At 38.3% G+C, this 20,313-nt stretch overlaps 1 protein-coding gene across 1 annotated transcript in view; it reads left to right on the top strand.

The window, feature by feature from the left end:
* The window catches only part of MYO5A (myosin VA), a gene marked incomplete at its 3' end in the record, with an annotated part of 180,568 nt that extends 160,461 nt beyond the window's left edge, over window positions 1-20,107 (top strand). The window contains exons 35-42 of the mRNA XM_082847112.1: window positions 5,078-5,224; window positions 5,784-5,938; window positions 7,750-7,839; window positions 9,461-9,611; window positions 11,746-12,028; window positions 13,890-14,064; window positions 19,582-19,662; window positions 19,955-20,107. Coding sequence (XP_082703238.1) covers window positions 5,078-5,224; window positions 5,784-5,938; window positions 7,750-7,839; window positions 9,461-9,611; window positions 11,746-12,028; window positions 13,890-14,064; window positions 19,582-19,662; window positions 19,955-20,107 — 1,235 coding nt within the window. The remainder of the gene's footprint in view (window positions 1-5,077; window positions 5,225-5,783; window positions 5,939-7,749; window positions 7,840-9,460; window positions 9,612-11,745; window positions 12,029-13,889; window positions 14,065-19,581; window positions 19,663-19,954) is intronic.
* Window positions 20,108-20,313: the final 206 nt, after the last annotated feature.

Genomic DNA, 20,313 nt, shown 5'->3' with positions numbered 1-20,313 from the left:
GACCGTCTTCTATAGACCAGGCACTATGCTAGGCAGTATTGCATAGTGGTTAAAAGCATGGATTCTGTAGCTAAGCTTCTCGGGTTTAAATACTGCCTCTTCCACTATTAGTCATCTGATATTGGGCAAGTTACTGAACCTCTCTATGCCTCAGTGTTCCCACCTGTTAAATGGGAATGATAATGGTGTCTACCTGACACGGTTTGTAAGGGTTAAATTAATTAATTTGTGGAGTGCATTTGGTATATTTCCTGACACACAGTAAATCCTATATACAACTTATTTTTATTACTGTTATTCTTAGTATTAGGGATACTAAGATGAGTAAGACAGAGTCTGTGTCCTCAAAGAACTTACATCTAATGGAGAACAAAAAGAGAAGTAAATAAGAAAAAAATGAATTATGATTATAAAGAAATAAGATTTTAGAAAACATCTCATGATTTATATATGATGATGGGAAAACACCTTGAGAAGTGATCAAATATCGGTTATGATTATATACAAATGATTCTTGTCTTGTGGGTTAGTGTTTGTTCCTTCAGTAAGTAGGTGCCAGGGATATAGCAGTGAACAGGGCTAAAGCCACATTCTCAGCTTAGTCCAGCAATGATCTCATTGTTCAAGAGATTCTGAGACCCTCTTTGGAATTGCCTTCAGACCTATGCAGGCTATTACCATTTTGACCAAAGATGATACTGTGCAGCCTGCCCGTCTATTTGTCATTGTCACTCTGAATAATTTTTGCTCTGCTCAAAGGGTGAAGATTCCCCATCACTGGGAATGTTCAAAAGAATCTACCATGATTAACTGTGTGGCTCTCATTCCTCCAACGTGCCAGGCCTGTCGTAACTGTTCCATCTGTTTGATCTTTTTGCTTCTCTTAGTCAAGTCCTGCTTATCCTTTGAGACCAGAGTTATATGTCACATGCTCAAGAGCAGCCTTTCCTGATCACACAGATAGACCCTACAGCTCTACCCTCTGTGTACTGCAATTTGCCTCCCATCTTTTGTGGTTTTCACTGTCATATTTTTAGCAGTTTTTCTGTTTGAATTACTGCCTTCCTCAATGGACTATGAACTTCCTGAGCATGGTGACCACCTCTTATTTCCTCTTGTTTTCACAGCACCTAGTATATTGTCTGACCTGTCATAATCATTCCATTTATTAAAATTTTGAACCTCTGAATCACAGACCCAGACTATATGTCTGTTGGTGGAACTTTAAAAATCTTTATTCAGGGCTTCCCTGGTGGCGCAGTGGTTGAGAGTCCACCTGCTGATGCAGGGGACGCGGGTTCGTGCCCCGGTCTGGGAAGATCCCACATGCCACGGAGCGGCTGGGCCCGTGAGCCATGGCCGCTGTGCCTGCACGTCCGGAGCCTGTGCTCCGCAACGGGAGAGGCCACAGCAGTGAGAGGCCCGCATACTGCAAAAAAAAAAAAAATCTTTATTCAGAGAACCTTTCTGCACTTAACTCTGCATTAATTATATCATGAGATGATAATTAGACAGCAGAGTATCCGCTTGAATGAAACTGATTTTAAGGGTATTAACTTGTAAGATTATTTTTTAAGCTCCTAATCGTTTCTTTACCATATGTTAGTAACTTTTGATAAATAGAAAAGCCATTTATTATTTTACATTTTTACTTAGCTTTCTTTGATATGTATATTTTACTCAAAGAGAAAGCTTAGAGCAATTTTAAGCCATTATCAATCAGAATTCAACCTCATCAGTTAAACTATCCTGCCAGCTATATTCTTAAATCTATAAGTACATTTGAGAAGGCAATTCATAGATTAAACAAAAAAGTCATTATGATATTCTTAAGAAAAGTTGAGTTACATAATACATATCTACAGAATAAGATGAAATAGATTTATGTGACTTGAACGTTTGCTGAGTGCAGTGTACCTCCCCTCCCCAAGGCAGAGAAGAAAGACAACACGCTTTTCCAACACCTTTTTCTCCTGTCCCCTTATCCCCACAGTGTACAGAAAACACTGATAACCTTGTACAGCAAAGCACCTTCTAATATCTAAAAGTTTTCTTATACTTTTCTAAATATAATATACTTAAATGCTTCTGGTTTAAAATAGCAAGACTCTTACCTCCTCCTATGGGCTACACTTAATTAAGGAGACATTTTTAGAAGCCAGTGAAGGCTTTTTAAATGTCAACATACATAATTTTTAGCAGAAATTATATGGCTAAATGGAGAGTGTTTCAAAATTTGATATGCTTTATGCTGTATTTTAATCCAGGAGTGGGTGTTCCATCTCAATTTTCATAGAGTCGGGGAATTTAGACCTGAAAGAATTCTAGAAATCAGTTAATTATTTCATAGGAGAACAGAGCTGAGGCCCAGAAACCATAAGGGACTTCCAAAGTCTCAGCCACTTAGTGGCCAAAATGGGACTAGAACCCAAGCCTTCTGAAGAGCACTGACTTCTTTGTGTCATATTTTCCGACAGACCCTCTCTACTTATAATAATTCATTTGACTCTCAATTAAACCTGAGATCAAGATCTTCCCTGTACCAAAGTGAGGGGAGGAAAAAAAATTTTCCAATTTCCTTTCTATTTCTAGGACAAAAAGGTTCAGGAATGTTTTTCTCTCAAGCATAAAGAATCTATTATACTTGAAAATGGAAATAGATGTTGCTTCAGATCTTCCTAGAAGATTGCTGTATTAGATGGAGCATTCGACTAAATGACCCCCAAGGTCCCCTGAGTCTCTTAAAAACTGGGTGGTATTCTGACTTCTCTCTTTCAGGCTTTATATTTTCCTGATACTATGTAAGGGTTGACATTTTAATTATATGATTATTTTAATTATATGATTTGTTAAATAAATCAAGGTCATGTTGAGCTGACATCTATATTTTACCTGTGAGTTTTTGTGAAGACTCTAATCTCTGGGAAGAATTCAAAGACAGAGTAAAATTTTAATGAAAGTATGGCAAATTTTATCTCTGACATTTTTGTACAGAACCAAAAATATCTTCGTTAGAGATTTTGCAAAAGAAAAGTGAAGCTTTCTTTTAAAACGTAATATCTCTTAGTTAAAATATTCACCATATTTCATAAATTCTGTGGTGCACAATTTTTCATATTTTAACATCTCTGAAATTAGGATGTATCTTACAGAAGTTGATGGGTTTTAGTTTAACTGGCAATATTTTTCCTTCTTTAGTGTTATATAAAATAATACTATATGTCATAATCAGTGGCACCTTAGATATGATAAAATCAGTAGGTTTAAAACATTCTTTTTGAGTTATACAGAGTCCAAATGTGTGCATTTGTTGATAAACTTAGTATGTTGAATCTGTTTTCTCCCAGTTTCCCCTCGTTGAATTGTTTCTGTAGCTTAAAGCAACCAGTAACATAGATGGCAGGGATCTTATTATTTTGTTTTACATGCAGAATATATACAGGAGCTGTGAAGGTCACAGCTGTGTACTGATCCTGAGATCCTCATGCTGTCATGTTTAAACTAACTCCAGAAATAACTTATGTAAAACTAAATAGTTTGAATCTCCTATCTCTTGTAGAGAGGCATACAAGGCATTCAGTTAGTCCTGCGGTTCCGGACTGCATCATGCATATGAAATGCTAGGTTATGGGAGGTGGCCACAGCCCTGATTTGTCCAATCACAGTGTGATCGCTCTTTAGATATCATAACGTTGGTGGATGGTGGTGATTTTCAGCGCTGATAGTCCCGGTGTGTGATGCTGCGGCATAAGGTGGACGAGGTGTCACCAGGCTCTGTGCCACATGAGCAAGAGCACTGGCAGGTATTGGTGTTCTCTGTGATAACCTCATGCTGTGGAACTGGCTTCCCAGAACTAACACCGGAAGTTGCCCAGAGTGACAGGAGAAGCATGGCTGATACCTTGTGGAGTCAGCAAGATTAAACTTTCTAATGCATCTGATCTGCGTTTTGTTTGTTTGCCAGCAGTCTCTGAACTCAAACTTAAACTACACCCAAATAGATTTCTTTTTTTTTTTTAACATCCTTATTGGAGTATAATTGCTTTACAATGTTGTGTTGGTTTCTGCTGTATAACACTAAATAGATTCCTTAACTGCCCCCCTTCCTGTAGATAAGAGAATTAAAAATCTTACTAGCATATAGCTCCACAAACACCATCATAACTCAAGTTTCCCTTTACCTTCCCTTGAATTTCCCACTCAATTCTCAATTTTGAGATGGAATTGGAGACTTTTTCTTAACCCTCAGTTCTTCTCTGGCAGCTGCCATCAACAGTGGTGATCATTTTTAACATCTGAAAGGGTTGTTAGCCAGCAGTTGTACTTTACTGGTTGCAGCTTTGTGGTGGGACTTTTAGCACTTTACTAAAAACAGACAAACAAAAAACTGAATAATATTTAGGAAATCATATTAAATACAGGTTGTTTTATCTGCTCATGATTTCTTTGGGAGTGAGGGGTGACAGGAGAACATCAAGCCTTTTCCTTATGAAGGCTTTGTGAGAAATAATACATTTCACATCAACTAGTGTGAAGAAACTCGGTTCTACCAGCTATCTTGATGTGGTTTGAACTGATTGCAATGATACATTTAAAGTAAATGTTCTTTCTCTTTAATGACCAGATTCATAGAGCTAAAGGTAAAGGGGAATCTTTTATAGTCTGGCTGCCTCTTTGTAGAATATTGTTTTTTCCTTCTGTAAATTAAAGTCGAAATATATTTAGACATTTATGATTGATACTGATTAGTTAACTAAGAAGTTAAACCACTTACTTTGGATACATTTAATCTTATTACAAAGTAAACCTTATTACAAAAAAAAATGCTTTTGAATCTAGTAAGATTCTTTGGTGTTCATAGTAGCCAAGCACTAGTGGTTGTTAGAGTGACATTACCATATAATTTTATAATCTATCCACCCAGTTTTACCAGAAAAAATACTGAAAGAAGGGACAATTAAGTGGTAAATATGGCAAGCTTCTGTTGTTATAGAGTTTACTTAAAATTATAGGAACATGGAAACCTCTCATCTTTTCTACCTGGAAGACATTTTTCTTCTTTTTGTTTCTGATGAAGTGGGCCAAATGGAGAACATATCCCCAGGACAGATCATTGATGAGCCCATTCGTCCAGTCAACATTCCCAGAAAAGAAAAGGATTTCCAAGGAATGCTGGAATACAAGAAGGAGGATGAGCAAAAACTTGTTAAGAACTTGATTCTGGGCAAGTATTTCCTGCGTGAGATAAAAGGTCTTTCTGGTACACATGTCGGTGGTGGGAAAGGCTAGTCACTCATTTATTAAATATTCACACTGGTTTCTTTAGTCATCCTTGACTGCTGTGCGTATAGTGCTGTAGCAGCATCCTGACCACATCATGGATGTCAGTCACACTGCAGGGACACTTGCTAGGACCCACCTAACTCCTGGAAGAGCAGGTTCCATAGGGAATGAAGAGTTTAGTTTGGGATGGGCTTAGTTTGACATGCCTGAGCAGAGATGTCAAAAGCCACTTGATACATGAGCCTAGAATTCAAAGGAAAAGTCAGGGCAGGAGATAGACATTTGGGAGTTGTTGTATAAGCAGCTAAGATTCACATGTTCCTACCCTCAAGAATTTCTCCGCTTAGTCAGCCTTTAAAATATGCTTTTCTAAAAACACGACCTATTTACCCTGAATGATTGAACTCTTACATGAGAGCTGTGCTTTTGTATCTCAAAAAGCATTCCTCGTGAAGACTTTCAAAGTTATATAAGATTATTTTTCCTCTTTTCTTTTTTAGAACTGAAGCCACGTGGTGTAGCAGTCAATTTGATTCCAGGGTTACCAGCGTATATCCTGTTTATGTGTGTTCGACACGCTGACTACCTGAATGATGATCAGAAAGTAAGGTCGTTGCTAACATCAACAATAAACAGCATCAAAAAAGTATTAAAGGTCAGTTCATGTGCAACAAAATTCTCATAATGAATATTAATGATGACAGAGTCTGCACAGAGGTATTTTTCCTTCCTTAGACTTGAGCTAAGTTTCCAGTTATGACCACTTTCTAGTCTCAATCTATACCTTCCATTGTAGGAAACATTCATTCTGTAAAGTGTCTATGTGCCTTCTTTCAAAACAGGGCTCAGGTTGAACAGTAATCAAAATTAAGTCAATATACTTGCATTTGATTGTGAAGCAAATTCAGTTTTGTCATAGAAGTTTTCTGCTTTGAGGTCTTAGAACTAAATTAAAAATACCTAGTGAAGTTCATATATACAGGGAATATGATGCTATAGTTAAAATAGGTATTAAGTAAGTTTAGTAATACCTAGCCCATTCATATAAAAAGATGTTTGATAAAACATTTAAAATTCTCTTCTGACTTTTCTTCCCATTATTCTCCAGCTCATCTCATAATTTTCCTTGTTACCTTAAATGCCTGGTTCCATGTGAGAAGCAACACACAGATACTAATCAGAGAGGAAAGACTTGGAAAAGGCAGCAAAGTTACATAATAGAACAGAAAGCCCTGCATAACTCAGTAATCACTGAGTCACTTGCATGATCATCCTCTTGACAATCTAGAAAAACAGTGAACATTATTCTTAGTTTTAACCATTTTTCAGTTCTTTGGCATTAAGTACATTCATACTGTTGCATAACCATCACCACCATCATCTCCAGAACTTTTTCATCTTCCCCAGAACTTTTTCATCTTCCCCATCTGAAACTCTGTACCCATTAAACACACCCTCCCCCAGCCCCTGGTCATAACTTTTAATGCCGGTTCTCAGTCCCTCCTGCACAGATAGTCTATGTGGTTACTTTCTACAGTGCTTACTAAAGTGTGGAGTTTCTGAATATTTAACATTCAAAAACTGATGAATGTCCTCTGAATGTAACTCATTTAATTTTTGGTGTATTGATGCTGTATTACATTTAGATAGACTACGAGTTTTACTACTTCTTAAGTCAACTCCTACAAAGACAACAAAGCCAAATCGTAAAGTTTTCTCCCTCTCATCTTACTTGCAAGATGAGAAAATTTGGATAAATTCTTCCAAATTTATCTAATTTGACTAATTATTGTACCAAATTGTTTAAAGATTAAAAAGGAATAGATACTTGAACACAGCACCCTTTTGATACCATTTTAAATGGATGTGCATTTGTTTCACATCCCTTTTTAAACTGAAGTGTATTTGTCATGTGTCCCTGGTTTGATTTTGCAGAGGTGGTTTGACATGTGGCGCAGACCTGATGAAGAGCCAAACTCTCCACTGCTCTGCACAGGGCTTCCTCCATTCCATTTCTCATTAGCTCGCCAGAAATTTTATCTTATCATTGACAAGATTTTTAACCTAATCTGGGTTTCAGTGCTTCACAATATTTGTAATTCCCTTTTGTGCCTTTAGTCCTTTCTGATTCCCTTCAGTAACCCTCAGGGAAGTGAGTTCGGGTAAGCTGTGCCTTGGTGAATTGTTTTCTGCTTAAAGGGACTGCTAAGCAAATATCAATTGCATGACCAGGCATCATTTTCTAATGGCATTTTCTAATTGCCAAGCAAAGTAACAAACAACCAGTGAACTCAGTGGTTGAAATTCTCTAGCAACGATATGAGGCTTTACAACTGCAATGTGATTTATTTTTATAACTGTTGTTAATGGTAAGTGAAGGAAATGGGCCTTCTGGTATCTGTTTGGTTTTTTCAGGCTATTATTTCCCTAAGGAAAAAGCTAATTTAGGCTTATTCTCTCTTTCAGAAAAGAGGTGATGATTTTGAAACTGTCTCCTTCTGGCTTTCTAACACATGCCGATTTTTGCACTGTTTGAAGCAGTACAGTGGAGAAGAGGTGAGAAAGCCTTGATCACAAAACCAGCATGCTATACTTTCTCTGACCTTTTTAAGGAAAAAAATTTAAAGCACAAACTATTTAGCCATTTGTTAATTTAGAAACCTGAATTCAGAGGAGGCTTGGAAGTTCATAGCTTTGTTTGATGTTCATTATTTACAAAACTGACTTGGGAAGTGACATAGTTTCTTCCCTCTGAGAGTTTGTATTATGAGAAAGCACAGCAGAAATAAAATGAGCATTGGTCATTGAATGGTTATCGCACTGAAACTTTTTGTTAAGATGTGAAAATGGGCTTTTCAAGGACTGATGTATGAATATTGAGCTATTTAAAGAAATTAATCAGTTTTGGCTTGTGTAATACATTAAAGGTGATCAAGGTAAAACATGTCTCTTTAGATTCGTCCACAGATATTTTTGCTTTTGCTTATAGTGATGTGGTCATCAGTTGGTTGATAGACTTCATATTTCAAAACTATGTAATATATTAATAATTATCATTTATTAAGGGCTGCTTAGTATGTATCAGACAGCATTTATTGTACATTATATTGTTTAATTCTTGTTTAACATCTCAGTGAGGTAGGAATTATAACCCAGTTTTACAGATGAGGAAACTAAAGCTCAAAGAAGTTCATCACTTTGCCCAGGTGCTCTCAGTCATAAGGAGCTTAGCTAGGATTCTGGGTCTGCCCACCTCCAAGAGCCTCTGCCCATAACCACTGCCCTTCGTACCTCCGCATCCTTTGCCGGGAGGGCAGGCAGAGAAGCTGAGCAGTAGTACTTTCTGAGCACCCACAGGCTAGGGGCAGAGGACTGTCCTGGCAGATGATGGGAAATGCAATATGAGCAAGACATGGTCCTTGAGCAGATGGGACTAGCAGAACAGAATCCTCCAGAAGGCCTATTAACTGTCCTTCCAGTCCCCAGTTCTAGACCATGTTGTTAAGTAGGTTGCAGGGAGGCAGATGCTTGAGTGTGGGCAGAATCCATCAAGTAGGCAATTGTCTTTGTCAGGCAGTGCCTGACGAAGTACCTGCCTGTACAGTTGGCTTTCCATTTTAACAAATACCACCAAAAGATTCCATTCTAAGCTCAGACTGAGAATCATGTGTGGATACAGTAAAATATAGTAAAGAGAATTTTTTTATTTATTCACCAGTCTCTGTAGAAATTGATCAATTTTAAGAAGATTACTTACGTCCTTCCAGTGTAGTATTTATAAACAGGGCTGTATTTAATGAACTGAAGTTAAGAGATTACTACTTTAGATAATTAAGTGCTTGGCAGTGAACCAGCTGTTTCATAAGTGAAAACACTCATTAGTTTTTTTTTCAAATCAAGTTCCCCCATCTTGTTTCATTGACATTGCTGGTGGAAAAGCTTAAATGCTAGGTTGCCAAGTTTAGATTATTCAAACGCTAGTAAGAAGTGGAAGGGGAGACGTGATGGAAACAAACACACAGAATTTGAGAAGGAGTATCCTGGCATTTATGTGTAGGTTGGAATGGGAACTCTTTGGAGAAAGGAAAAAAGAGCATGAGGATGCCGATCAAATGAGAGAGTTAAACAGGAGACATTTTACTTCATCTGTATCATTAACTCTCCATTATGGCTCTAGGGCTTTATGAAACACAACACATCTCGCCAGAATGAACACTGCCTCACCAATTTTGACCTGGCCGAGTACCGACAGGTGCTAAGTGACTTGGCCATTCAGATCTACCAGCAGCTCGTGCGGGTGTTAGAGAACATCCTTCAGCCAATGATCGGTAAGGCCAGGGCATATTGATGACATCCAGGTCTGTCTACCTCATGTGCCCGCCAATAGATGACCACCAGTGGCACATGTGTTGGAGCATGTATTCATATGGAGAACAGAAAGTAGTAAGACTCAGTCCCAAAATTAGCTGAGGAATCTCAGAACCCCAGCCATGATGAACTGGGGTACCTCAAAATCACTGCTTCCACATGATGGAAATGGCAGTATATAGTTCTTCCTAATGTGTAATGTGTAATGCCTCTCTCTTATGATTGGGTCATGCTTTATACCCAGCAGTAGACCTCAGACCTCATCCAGTTTTCAAAAACACTTTAAACTTTGGTCTAGCGTACTACTACACTGAGCTTCCTAGGGACCCATCTAAAATGAAGGAGGCTTGGGAGGGTATGTACTTTGCCTATTAGGCTACAGTAAGAGGGCTGGGAAGGTACCATGGCAACAAGAACAGGTCTCAGACACTCCATGCTGAGTGGAACATCTCATGACCCCTATGGAATTGTTAAAGGCAATTTGGTTTAAAGTAGCAGTTTCTCATTGGATGAGAAACTGATGTGTGTGTGTGTGTGTGTGTGTGTGTGTTTCTACGTATGTGTGATTTCATGTACCTATCTTTATATATGTATACTCACTCTGGGTGTGTATTTATGTATCATTCTACCTGTATTCCTTTGGAATGTGTAGCAGGTGTGTAATAGGAATTAGAAGGCATGTACAAATTGCAGGCTGCTAATTTTGAATGCATTGAACTTTTTTTTTTAATTTTTTAAGTTACCAAACTGTATTATCGTCAAGCAAATTATCAACAGCCTCTTAAGGCTACTACCAGTTACCCTTTCTTTCCCCATCTATGTGTTTTCCACATTTCTACAACTTCATCTCACCTCTGTGGGCTCCTAGTGTCCCATGTTTTATTGCAGGCCCCCCTTTAACCAACTAGAAACATAGAAGGCTGAGGAAGCCATGGGGGATGGCAGTGGTTTCTTCAGCTGATGCCTAAAAGGTCATGAATTTAAAGCAACCTAGGTCAGCAAAAATGCTTGAGGTAACACAGATGCAGAGGTCAGCTTCAGTTCATTCTCTTCTACTTTTGCCTGGTTTCATTGGCTAAATAAGAAATTTTACCTTTAGATGTGCCACTAGCTGCATCTCCCAATGATTTTACAACAACAAATGTTTTGAGTCAGTATGAGGTTCTTTGGAAGCTGCATTTAGCTCTAGGACAATGAATCAGGAATGGCCCCTGCTCTCAAGGGGGCTTCCAGTCCAGGGAGTGGGCATCCCAAAACCATCCTAGAGGAGGCATAAGCCAAACGCTGCAAGAGCGTAATAGAGGGAGCAGCAGTGCCCCAGATGAGAAGACTGAGTCCTGGGAGGCTAAGGCCAGCCCGAGGTCTCCCTACTGTCGTGGGAAGCTCAGGGCAAGGAAGGGCCCAGCTCTCTAGCTCCACACAACTGCCCTCTCCCAAGTCTTCTCCAAGCCCACTGCCTGGTCTCCTGCCTTTCTTGCTACTTGATTTGTTTGCCTCTGGGGCTCGATATTACTGGAGAATTTTTTTTTTCTTTTTCTTTTTTTTTGTGGTATGCGGGCCTCTCACTGTTGTGGCCTCTCCCATTGTGGAGCACGGGCTCCGGATGCACAGGCTCAGCGGCCATGGCTCACGGGCCCAGCCGCTCCGCGGCATGTGGGATCTTCCCGGACCGGGGCACGAACCTGCGTCCCCTGCATCAGCAGGCAGACTCTCAACCACTGCGCCACCAGGGAAGCCCTATTGGAGAATTTTTATCTTCTCCCTAACTGCTCCGTACATCTCTCTCAAAAACCCTCCCAAGATACCTCACACGTGCTATTACAAGGCTTCATATTTCAGAAAATGGGCCATTAAGAGTTCTTAATTTCATGGTAAATTTTTGAATTTAAGAATTATTACTATTTTTTTGAATTTAAGAATTATTCCTTCATTAAAGTTTAAAATCCAGAAGCCCTTTTATTGAGTTCTTTTTCCCTCTATATTGATACTCAAATCATTTTCATAAACTGAATGTGTGTATGTCTGTGTCTTTGTGTGTGTGTGCACACGTTTACTTCCAGATCTTCTTTTCTGACACTTGAACTTCTCTTGCAGTCTCCGGAATGCTAGAGCATGAAACCATTCAGGGTGTGTCTGGGGTGAAGCCCACAGGGCTAAGAAAGCGAACCTCCAGCATTGCTGATGAGGGTACCTACACACTGGACTCCATCCTGCGGCAGCTCAACTCCTTCCACTCAGTCATGTGTCAGCACGGCATGGACCCCGAACTGATCAAGCAGGTGGTCAAGCAGATGTTCTACATCGTGGGGGCCGTCACACTGAACAACCTCCTCCTCCGGAAGGACATGTGCTCCTGGAGTAAAGGCATGCAGATCAGGTGAGCGAATGCCAACAGCTGCCATGGCCTTTTCATGCTGCCCAACCGCTTGCCGGGGCTCGTGTGAGGCTAGTGTACCTGATGTCCACTGCCCCCACCCCCACTCCCCGCCAGGCGAGCAGCAAGGGCAGACTGGGCACAGAGCTGCTTCCTCTTTTCTGGCTGGACCCTCCACTCTCATTCGTGATTGCTCCTGGCTGTGCCTTGCAACCCACTGCTTGTTAGGAACCCTGCTCCATGTGAAGATAACTCGTTTTTGTTTTTTGTTTTTTTAAAGGGAACTTTATTTATTTTTATTTATTTATTTTTGGCTGTGTTGGGTCTTCGTTGCTGTGGGGGCTGTTCTTCATTGTGGTGCGTGGGCTTCTCATTGTGGTGGATTCTCTTGTGGAGCACGAGCACTAGGCATGCGGGCTTCAGTAGTTGTGGCACGTGGGCTCAGTAGTTATGGCTCGCGGGCTCTAGAGCACAGGCTCAGTAGTTGTGGCACGTGGGCTCAGTAGTTGTGGCTCGTGGTCTCTAGAGCGCAGGCTCAGTAGTTGTGACGCACAGGCTTAGTTGCCCCGCGGCATGTGGGATCTTCCCGGACCAGGGCTCAAACTCGTGTCCCCTGCATTGGCAGGTGGATTCTTAACCACTACGCCACCAGGAAAGCCCTGATAACTCATCTGAGGGAGTGGGGAGATGATGAAAACTACATAAAGATGAGATAGCTGCTTCTTCTCCTTTTGTGTGTGCTTTAATTGTACAATAACAAAATATCAAACTATAATGAAGATTGCTAATGTTTGATTGCTCTTATAAATTTATTTTGACAAAATACTGTTTTGTACCTATGGCAACAAGAACATGTCTAATAGATCTTTTACTGATGTTTGAAATACGCCCCTCTCTATTTTAAGGAAAGCTGTGCTCAATTTTGTCCAGCTGCTCCTCAGCATAACCTTATTAGCATAATGGAATTTTTTTTCAAATAATTTATTTTAAAACAGCTAGAAAATTCACCAAGAGGGGGAAAAAGGATTTCTCCTATGAAAGCCTGTAGTTAATCTCAGGAAGCATTGGCTTTCTTTTCAAATTTTCCATTACTCACATCCACTGTAGGTAGTGGTAAGAAGATAATGCTTTCTACTCAGGTCGTAGAATTTATTTTTCTGCAAGTTCTGTTCATACCTATGAAGCCCCTCTTTGCCTGATTACTAAGTCCTGACTGTGGGTCCATTTATCTCATTTGCGAACCACTATCACTTGGTTGGCCACCTCTTAAAACCTCGCATCTGTGTAGTTTCTATGTCTCTCTTCATATTTTGGGTCTTTGTCTCTTCCCATGGCCCCCACTTGCCCTTCTCGCCTTCATCCCTGAGCTTCCTCAGACCACTACCTCCATCACCCAGACTCTTCCCTAAAGAGGGCCGGAGCACAGGGTCTATGTGGGGGTCTTGTTATTATGTCTACTAGCTTGGAGTCTGACTTAAGGAAGAGAGAGTACTTAAAGGATTATCAATTCTCACCTCTCAAGTTGTAAGAAGCTATAAAATGTTTTCTGCTTGGCTCTTTAATAAGGACACAGCCATATTATGTGTTCTATTTTGGTTTTTAGCACATCTTATTTCATAACTTGCTGTAATGGCTACATTTCTATCTCCCATTAAAGAGAATTATAGTCTCTAGAATTATACCTACTCTTATATAATTATGATTATAAACCTCCTGATTATGTATAGTAATAAATTTTTAAGCACAGCTAATGATTTAAAAAACAGAATTTCACTGAAATTCCTGACAAAGCCGTGCACAGAAAAATTAAGACATTTATGATAACATTCAGTAAATTTGCATCACCTCCCTTTTTCTGGCATAGGTACAATGTCAGTCAACTAGAAGAATGGCTGCGTGACAAGAATCTGATGAACAGTGGGGCTAAGGAAACCCTGGAACCTCTCATTCAGGCTGCTCAGCTTTTGCAAGTGAAAAAGAAAACAGATGATGATGCAGAAGCCATTTGTTCCATGTGCAATGCTTTAACTACTGCCCAGGTAAGGCGATTTTCCCTATTAAAAAACAAGTTAACATTCATCAACGGTGACATTTAGGGAAGTAAAGAAGGCTTCTAGCTATTGCTTTTGTCTCTGAGCTGACTTCATCTGTGTCAGAGATGATATATATCAACATTGTAGATCTTGAAGAAGGGAGATTTTACCACAAAGTATATTTCAGTACTAGTCACAGTCCTGCACATTCAACATTCAGTACTTATTTATCCACTCTCTACACTGTTCTGTATAATGTTCTAGCCACTAAGATAAAACCATGAACAAAACAAAGTCCCTGTTTTCATGGGGGTGTACATTCTACACATTCTATGGAGTTTGTACTCCATAAAAGAATTTTCCATATTATTTAATAATTGAATGATTCTTTAGACTTCTCTATTTTAAGACAAATAATTGTGTTTTTTTAATTGAAATATAGCTGATGTATAATATGATGTTAGTTTCAGGTATACTACACAGTGATTTGACATTTCCATACATTATAAAATGATAACCAAGATAAGTCTAGCAATCATATGTCCCCATACAAAGTTATTACACTATTATTAACCATATTCCTTATATTGTAGATTATATCCACATGCTTTATTTATTTATTTTATAACTGGAGGTTTGTACCTCTTAACCCCCTTCACCTATTTTAATACCCCATGCCCCTCCCCTCTGGCAACCACCCATTTGTTCTCTGTATCTGTGAGTATATTTTCATTTTTTTGGTTTCTTTGTTTTGTTTTTTGGATTCCACATATAAGTGAGCTCTTATAGTATTTGTCATTGTCTGACTTATTTCACTTAGCATAATGTCTGCAAAGTCCATTCATAGTGTTGCAAATGGCAATATTTCATTCTTTTTTATGACTAAGTGATATTCTTTGTGTGTGTGTGTGTGTGTGTGTGTGTGTGTGTGTGTGTGTGTGTACACCAGTCTTCTTTATCCATTTGTCTGTCTACAGACACTTAGATTGCTTCCATATCTTGGCTATTGTAAATAATGCTGCAATGAACAGAGGGGTGCATATATCTTTTCAAACTAGTGTTTTTGTTGTCTTTGGAAAAATACCCAGAAGTGGAATTGCTGGGTTGTATCATAGTTGTATTTTTAATTTTTTGAGCAACCTCCATACTGTTTTCCATAGTGGCTGCACCAATTTACATTCCCACCAGCAGTGCATGAGGATTCCCTTTTCTCCACCTCCTCACCGACACTTACTATTTGTTGTCTTTTAGATAATAGCCATTCTGACTAGTATGAGGTAGTACTTCATTGTGGTTTTGATTCGTATTTCTCTGGTGATTAGTGATGTTGAGCATTTTTTCATTTGCCTGTTGCCCATCAGTATGTCTTCTTCGGAAAAATGTCTGTTGAGGTCCTCTGCCCATTTTTTAATCAGGTCATTTGTTTTTTTGATTTGAGTTATATGAATTCTTTGTATATTTTGGATATTAACCCCTTATTAGATATATTGTTTGCAAATATGTTCTTCCATTCAGTAGGCTGCTTTTTCATTTTGTGGATAATTTCTTTCACTGTGCAAAAGTTTTTTAGTTTGATGTGGTCCCATTTGTTTATTTTTGCTTTTGTTTCTCTTGCCTGAGGAGACAGATCAAAAAAATATTGCTAAGACCAGTGTCAAAAATGTACTGCTTGTATTTTCTTCTAAGAGTTTAAGGTCTTAAATTTAAGTCCTTAATCCATTTTGAGTTTATTTTTCTAAGTGGTATGAAAAAATGGTCTCGTTTGATTCTTTTGCATATAGCTGTCCAGTTTTCACAACACCGTTTACTGAAGAAACTGTCTTTTCCACATTGTATATTCTTGCCTCCCTTACTGTAGATTAATTGACCGTAAAAGAGTAGGTTTATTTCTGGGTTCTCTTTCCTTTTCCATCAATCTATGTGTCAGTTTTTGTGCCAGTACCATACTATTTTGATTACTGTAGCTTTTTAGTATGGTTTGAAATCAGGAAGCATGATACCTCTAGCTTTGTATTAGCACTTCTTTCTCAAGATTGCTTTGGCTACTCAGTTTTTTGTGTTTCCATACAAATTTTAGAATTATTTGTTCTTTGAAAAATGCTTTTGGTATTTTGATAGAGATTACATTGAATATGTAGTTGCCTTGGGTAATATGGTCATTTTAACCATATTAATTCTTCCACTTTATGAACCCGGTATATCTTTCTATTGGTTTGTGTCACCTGTACTTTCTTTTATCAATGTCTTATAGTTTTCCAAGTTCAGGTCTTTCACTTCCTTGTTTAGATTTATTCCTAGGTATTTTATTCTTTTTGGTACAATTATAAATGGGATTGTGTTCTGATAATTTATTATTAGTGTATAGAAATGCAAAAGTTGTCTGTATATTAATTTTGTATCCTGCAACTTTACTGAATTCATTTATTGGTTCTAATAGTTTCTTGGTGGCATCTTTAGGATTTTCTATATACAGTTTCCTGTCATCTGCAAACAGTGACAGTTTTACTTCTTCCATTTCAATTTGGATTCCTTTTACTTTTTTTTTCCTGTCTAATTTCTGTGGCTAGGATTTTCAATACCACTTTGAATAAAAGTGGTGAGAATGGGCATCCTTGTTTTGTTAGAGGAAATGCTTTCACCATTTTACCATGAGTATGATGTTGACTGTGGGTTTGTCATATATGTGTTTTATTATGTTGAGGTATGTTCCCTCTATACCCACTTTGTTGAGAGTTTTTATCATAAATGGATGTTGAGTTTTGTCAGAAGCTTTTTCTGCATCTATTGAGATGATCATATGATTTTCAGTCTTCAATTTGCTAATGGGGTGTATCACATTGATTGTTTTGTAGTTATTGTAAAATCCTTGCATCCCTGAGATAATTCCCACTTGATCATGATGTATGATTCTTTTAATGTTCTGTTAAATTCAACTGGCAGATATTTTGTTGAGGATTTCTACAACTATGTTCATCAGTGATACTGACCTATAATTTCCTTTTTTGTGGTATTTTTGTCTGGTTTTGGTATCAGGGTGATGTGGACTCGCAGAATGAGTTCAGAAGTTTTCCTTTCTCTTCTGTTCTTTTGGAATAGATTGAGATGGGTAGATTCAGGTGTTAACTCTTATATTTGGCAGAATTCCCCTGTGAAGCCATCTAGTCCTAGACATTTGTTTGTTGGGAGTTTTTTGATTACTGATTTGATTTAATTACTTGTAATTTGTCCATATTTTCTATTTCTTCCTGATTCAGTCTTGGGAGACTGTACATTTCTAGGAACTTATCCATTTCTTCTAGGTTGTCCATTTTATTGGCATATAATTATTCATAATAATGTCTTACGATCGTTTGTATTTCTGTGATGTCAGTTGTAACTTCTCTCTTTCATTTCTGATTTTATGTATTTGGGCCCTCTCTCTTTTTGTCTTGATAAATGTGGCTAATAGTTTATCAATTTTGTTTATCTTTTCAAAGGACCAGCTCTTAGTTTCATTGATTTTTATTCTGTTGTTTTTGTAGTCTCTATTTCATTCATGTCCATTCTGATTTTTTTTCCTTCTACTAACTTTGGATTTTGTTTGTTCTTCTTTTTCTAGTTCCTTTAGGTATAAGGTTAAATTGTTTATTTGAGATTTTTCTTGTTTCTTGACGTAGGCTTTTATCTCTTAAACTTTCCTCTTCCCTCCCTTTTCATATTTCTAGTTGTGGCCTTTTCTTTTCCACTTAGAGAAGTCCCATTAAAAAAATAAAAATATAAACATAAAGCTAGTTTGATGGTGCTGAACTCCTTTAGCTTTTGCTTGTCTGTAAAACTCTTTATCTCTCCTTCAAATATGAATGATAACCTTGCCAGGTAGAATATTCTTGGTTATAGGTTTTTTCCTTTCATTACTTTGAATATATCACCCCACACCCTTCTGGCCTGCAAAATTTCTGCTGATGTTGTTATGGGAGTTCCTTTTTATGTAACTAGTTGCTTTTCTCTTGATGCTTTTAAGATTTTCTCTTTATCTTAAATTTTTGCCATTTTAATTATAATCTGTCTTGGTGTGGACCTCTTTGGGTTGACCTTGTTTGAGACTCTGTGCTTACTGGATCTGGATGTCTGTTTCCTTTCCCAGCTATTATTTCTTCAAATAAGTTCTCTGTCCCTTTCTCTCTGTCTTCTCCTTCTGGAACCCCTACAATGTGAGTATTAGTGCACTTAAGTTGTCCCAGAGGTCTCTTAAACCATCCTCATTTTTTTTTCATTCTTTTTTTGTTGTTTAGTTTCAGTGATTTCCACTATTGTCTTCCAGCTCACTGATCCGTTCCTCTGTATAATTTAGTCTACTGTTGTATTCTTCAGCTCTTTTGGTTCTTCTTTATATTTTCTAACTCTTTGTTGAAGTTCACTATGTTCATCCCTTCTTCTCCTGAGTTCACTGAGCATCTTTATAATCATAACCTTGTAGATTGCTCAACTCCACTTTTATTAGTACTTTTTCTGAGGTATGTCTCGTTCCTTTGTTTGGAACATATTGCTCTGTCTTCTCATTTTTCCAGTTTGCTGTCTTTTTTCTGTGTATTAAGTAGGTCATATACATTTCCCGATCTTAAAGAAGTGGCCTTATGCAGGAAACATCCTATGGGGCTCAGAAGCATGCTGCCCTCTGGTCACCAGAGCTGTATGTCTAGGGGTACCCCCTATGTGGGCTGTGTAGGCCCTTCTGTTGTGGCAGGGCTGAACTACTGTTGGCTTAGTGGTGGGTGGGGCTGGCCCCTGGCGTGGTTGGCTGCCCCACCCTGTTTCCTTTGGTTTCTGCTGCCCATTTTTTGGCAGGGCCAGCTTATAGCACGGCTGGCCACAGGGCTCAGGGGAGGCCAGGGCTGGTGCTGGCCCATTGGGAGATAGTTAAGCCCTCAGCACTAATTAGCTAGAGGGAGGATTCCAAAATGGTGCTGAGGGGCAATAACTGATCATTCAGAGAAAGTCTTATTTAGCTGTGCATTGAATTTAAGGAAATGAAAAGATGGGAGGGGCATTTGAGAACAATGGCCACAGCATGAGGCAAGGCATAGGCATAAACATACCCACTTTTCTTTTGCCTAGTTATTTCTGTGCTGACTCTTGGATTTTTTAATGTTCATCACTTATCTCAAAACATAGAAATCTTACATAGATTACACATAGAATACATATAGAAAGTAACTAGCTGAATACACAGGACACTGTTAACTATTGTTACTTTGAGAGATTGAGAGCATGCAGGTGGGAGCACTTTTATTTTTCATGTTTTTTCAAATTTATGTTGCTTCTTAAAGTGTAAAATATTACATTAATACATTCTTATTTTAAAAATTCAGCTAATAAAGGTAAATGTGCCTTCAGAACCACTCCCTCTCCCCTCTTGCCCTAACCAAGCCCTGAGTAGAACTGAAAACTGTATGCAGAGATCCTTTTAGTTTTCCAGATAACAGGTACCCAGCATGTATGTATTTGATAATATGCTAAAGACTTTGATCATTTTATTTCTCCCAGATTGTCAAAGTGTTGAATTTGTATACTCCAGTTAACGAGTTTGAAGAAAGAGTCTCTGTGTCATTTATTCGTACTATACAGGTAAGATCTCCCAGGCTTTCTTTTGCTGTGATTCACCAACACAGTTGTTTGAATGGAAATTTTATAATTTATTGAAGGGTAATGCAGTTTTTATTATAATTATTTTATCTCATTTTTATAGTGCATTAACTTTCTTGATAACACCTTATTGGAAAAATGAAGTGATTTTAAAACAAATATAAATATTCTTCATTAGTTGAGGATTTGGGGTAGAATTTTGTCAAAAAAAATCTTTATAGATTCAAAGAATTGATGCTCTGTTTTTTTGTTTTTCTTTTTTTAATCTTCTCAGATGCGTTTACGAGACAGGAAAGACTCTCCTCAGCTGCTCATGGATGCTAAACACATCTTTCCTGTCACCTTTCCTTTTAACCCATCTTCCCTTGCACTAGAAACCATCCAGATTCCAGCCAGCCTGGGCCTGGGATTCATATCACGGGTCTGAAAGTGATATCAAGGAAAATATTGACAATACAATACTTGCCTGAAATAACCCATTATTTCAAGTGAGGTACTGAAAACACATTTTAAAAGAGATAGTACTTATTATCTCCCAAACAAGGGGTTATTGACTGGAACTCCCCCTAGAATACTTTTCATCATCTTGGAAAGAAAGATAGGCTCCTTTGTGCTGTGTTACCTTTTAACAAC

Source organism: Leucopleurus acutus (assembly GCF_964270905.1).
Source record: "Leucopleurus acutus genome assembly, chromosome: 1".
Taxonomy (NCBI): domain Eukaryota; kingdom Metazoa; phylum Chordata; class Mammalia; order Artiodactyla; family Delphinidae; genus Leucopleurus; species Leucopleurus acutus.
Note: the sequence above shows the minus strand (reverse complement) of the source record. Positions and strands in the feature narration are given on the sequence as shown.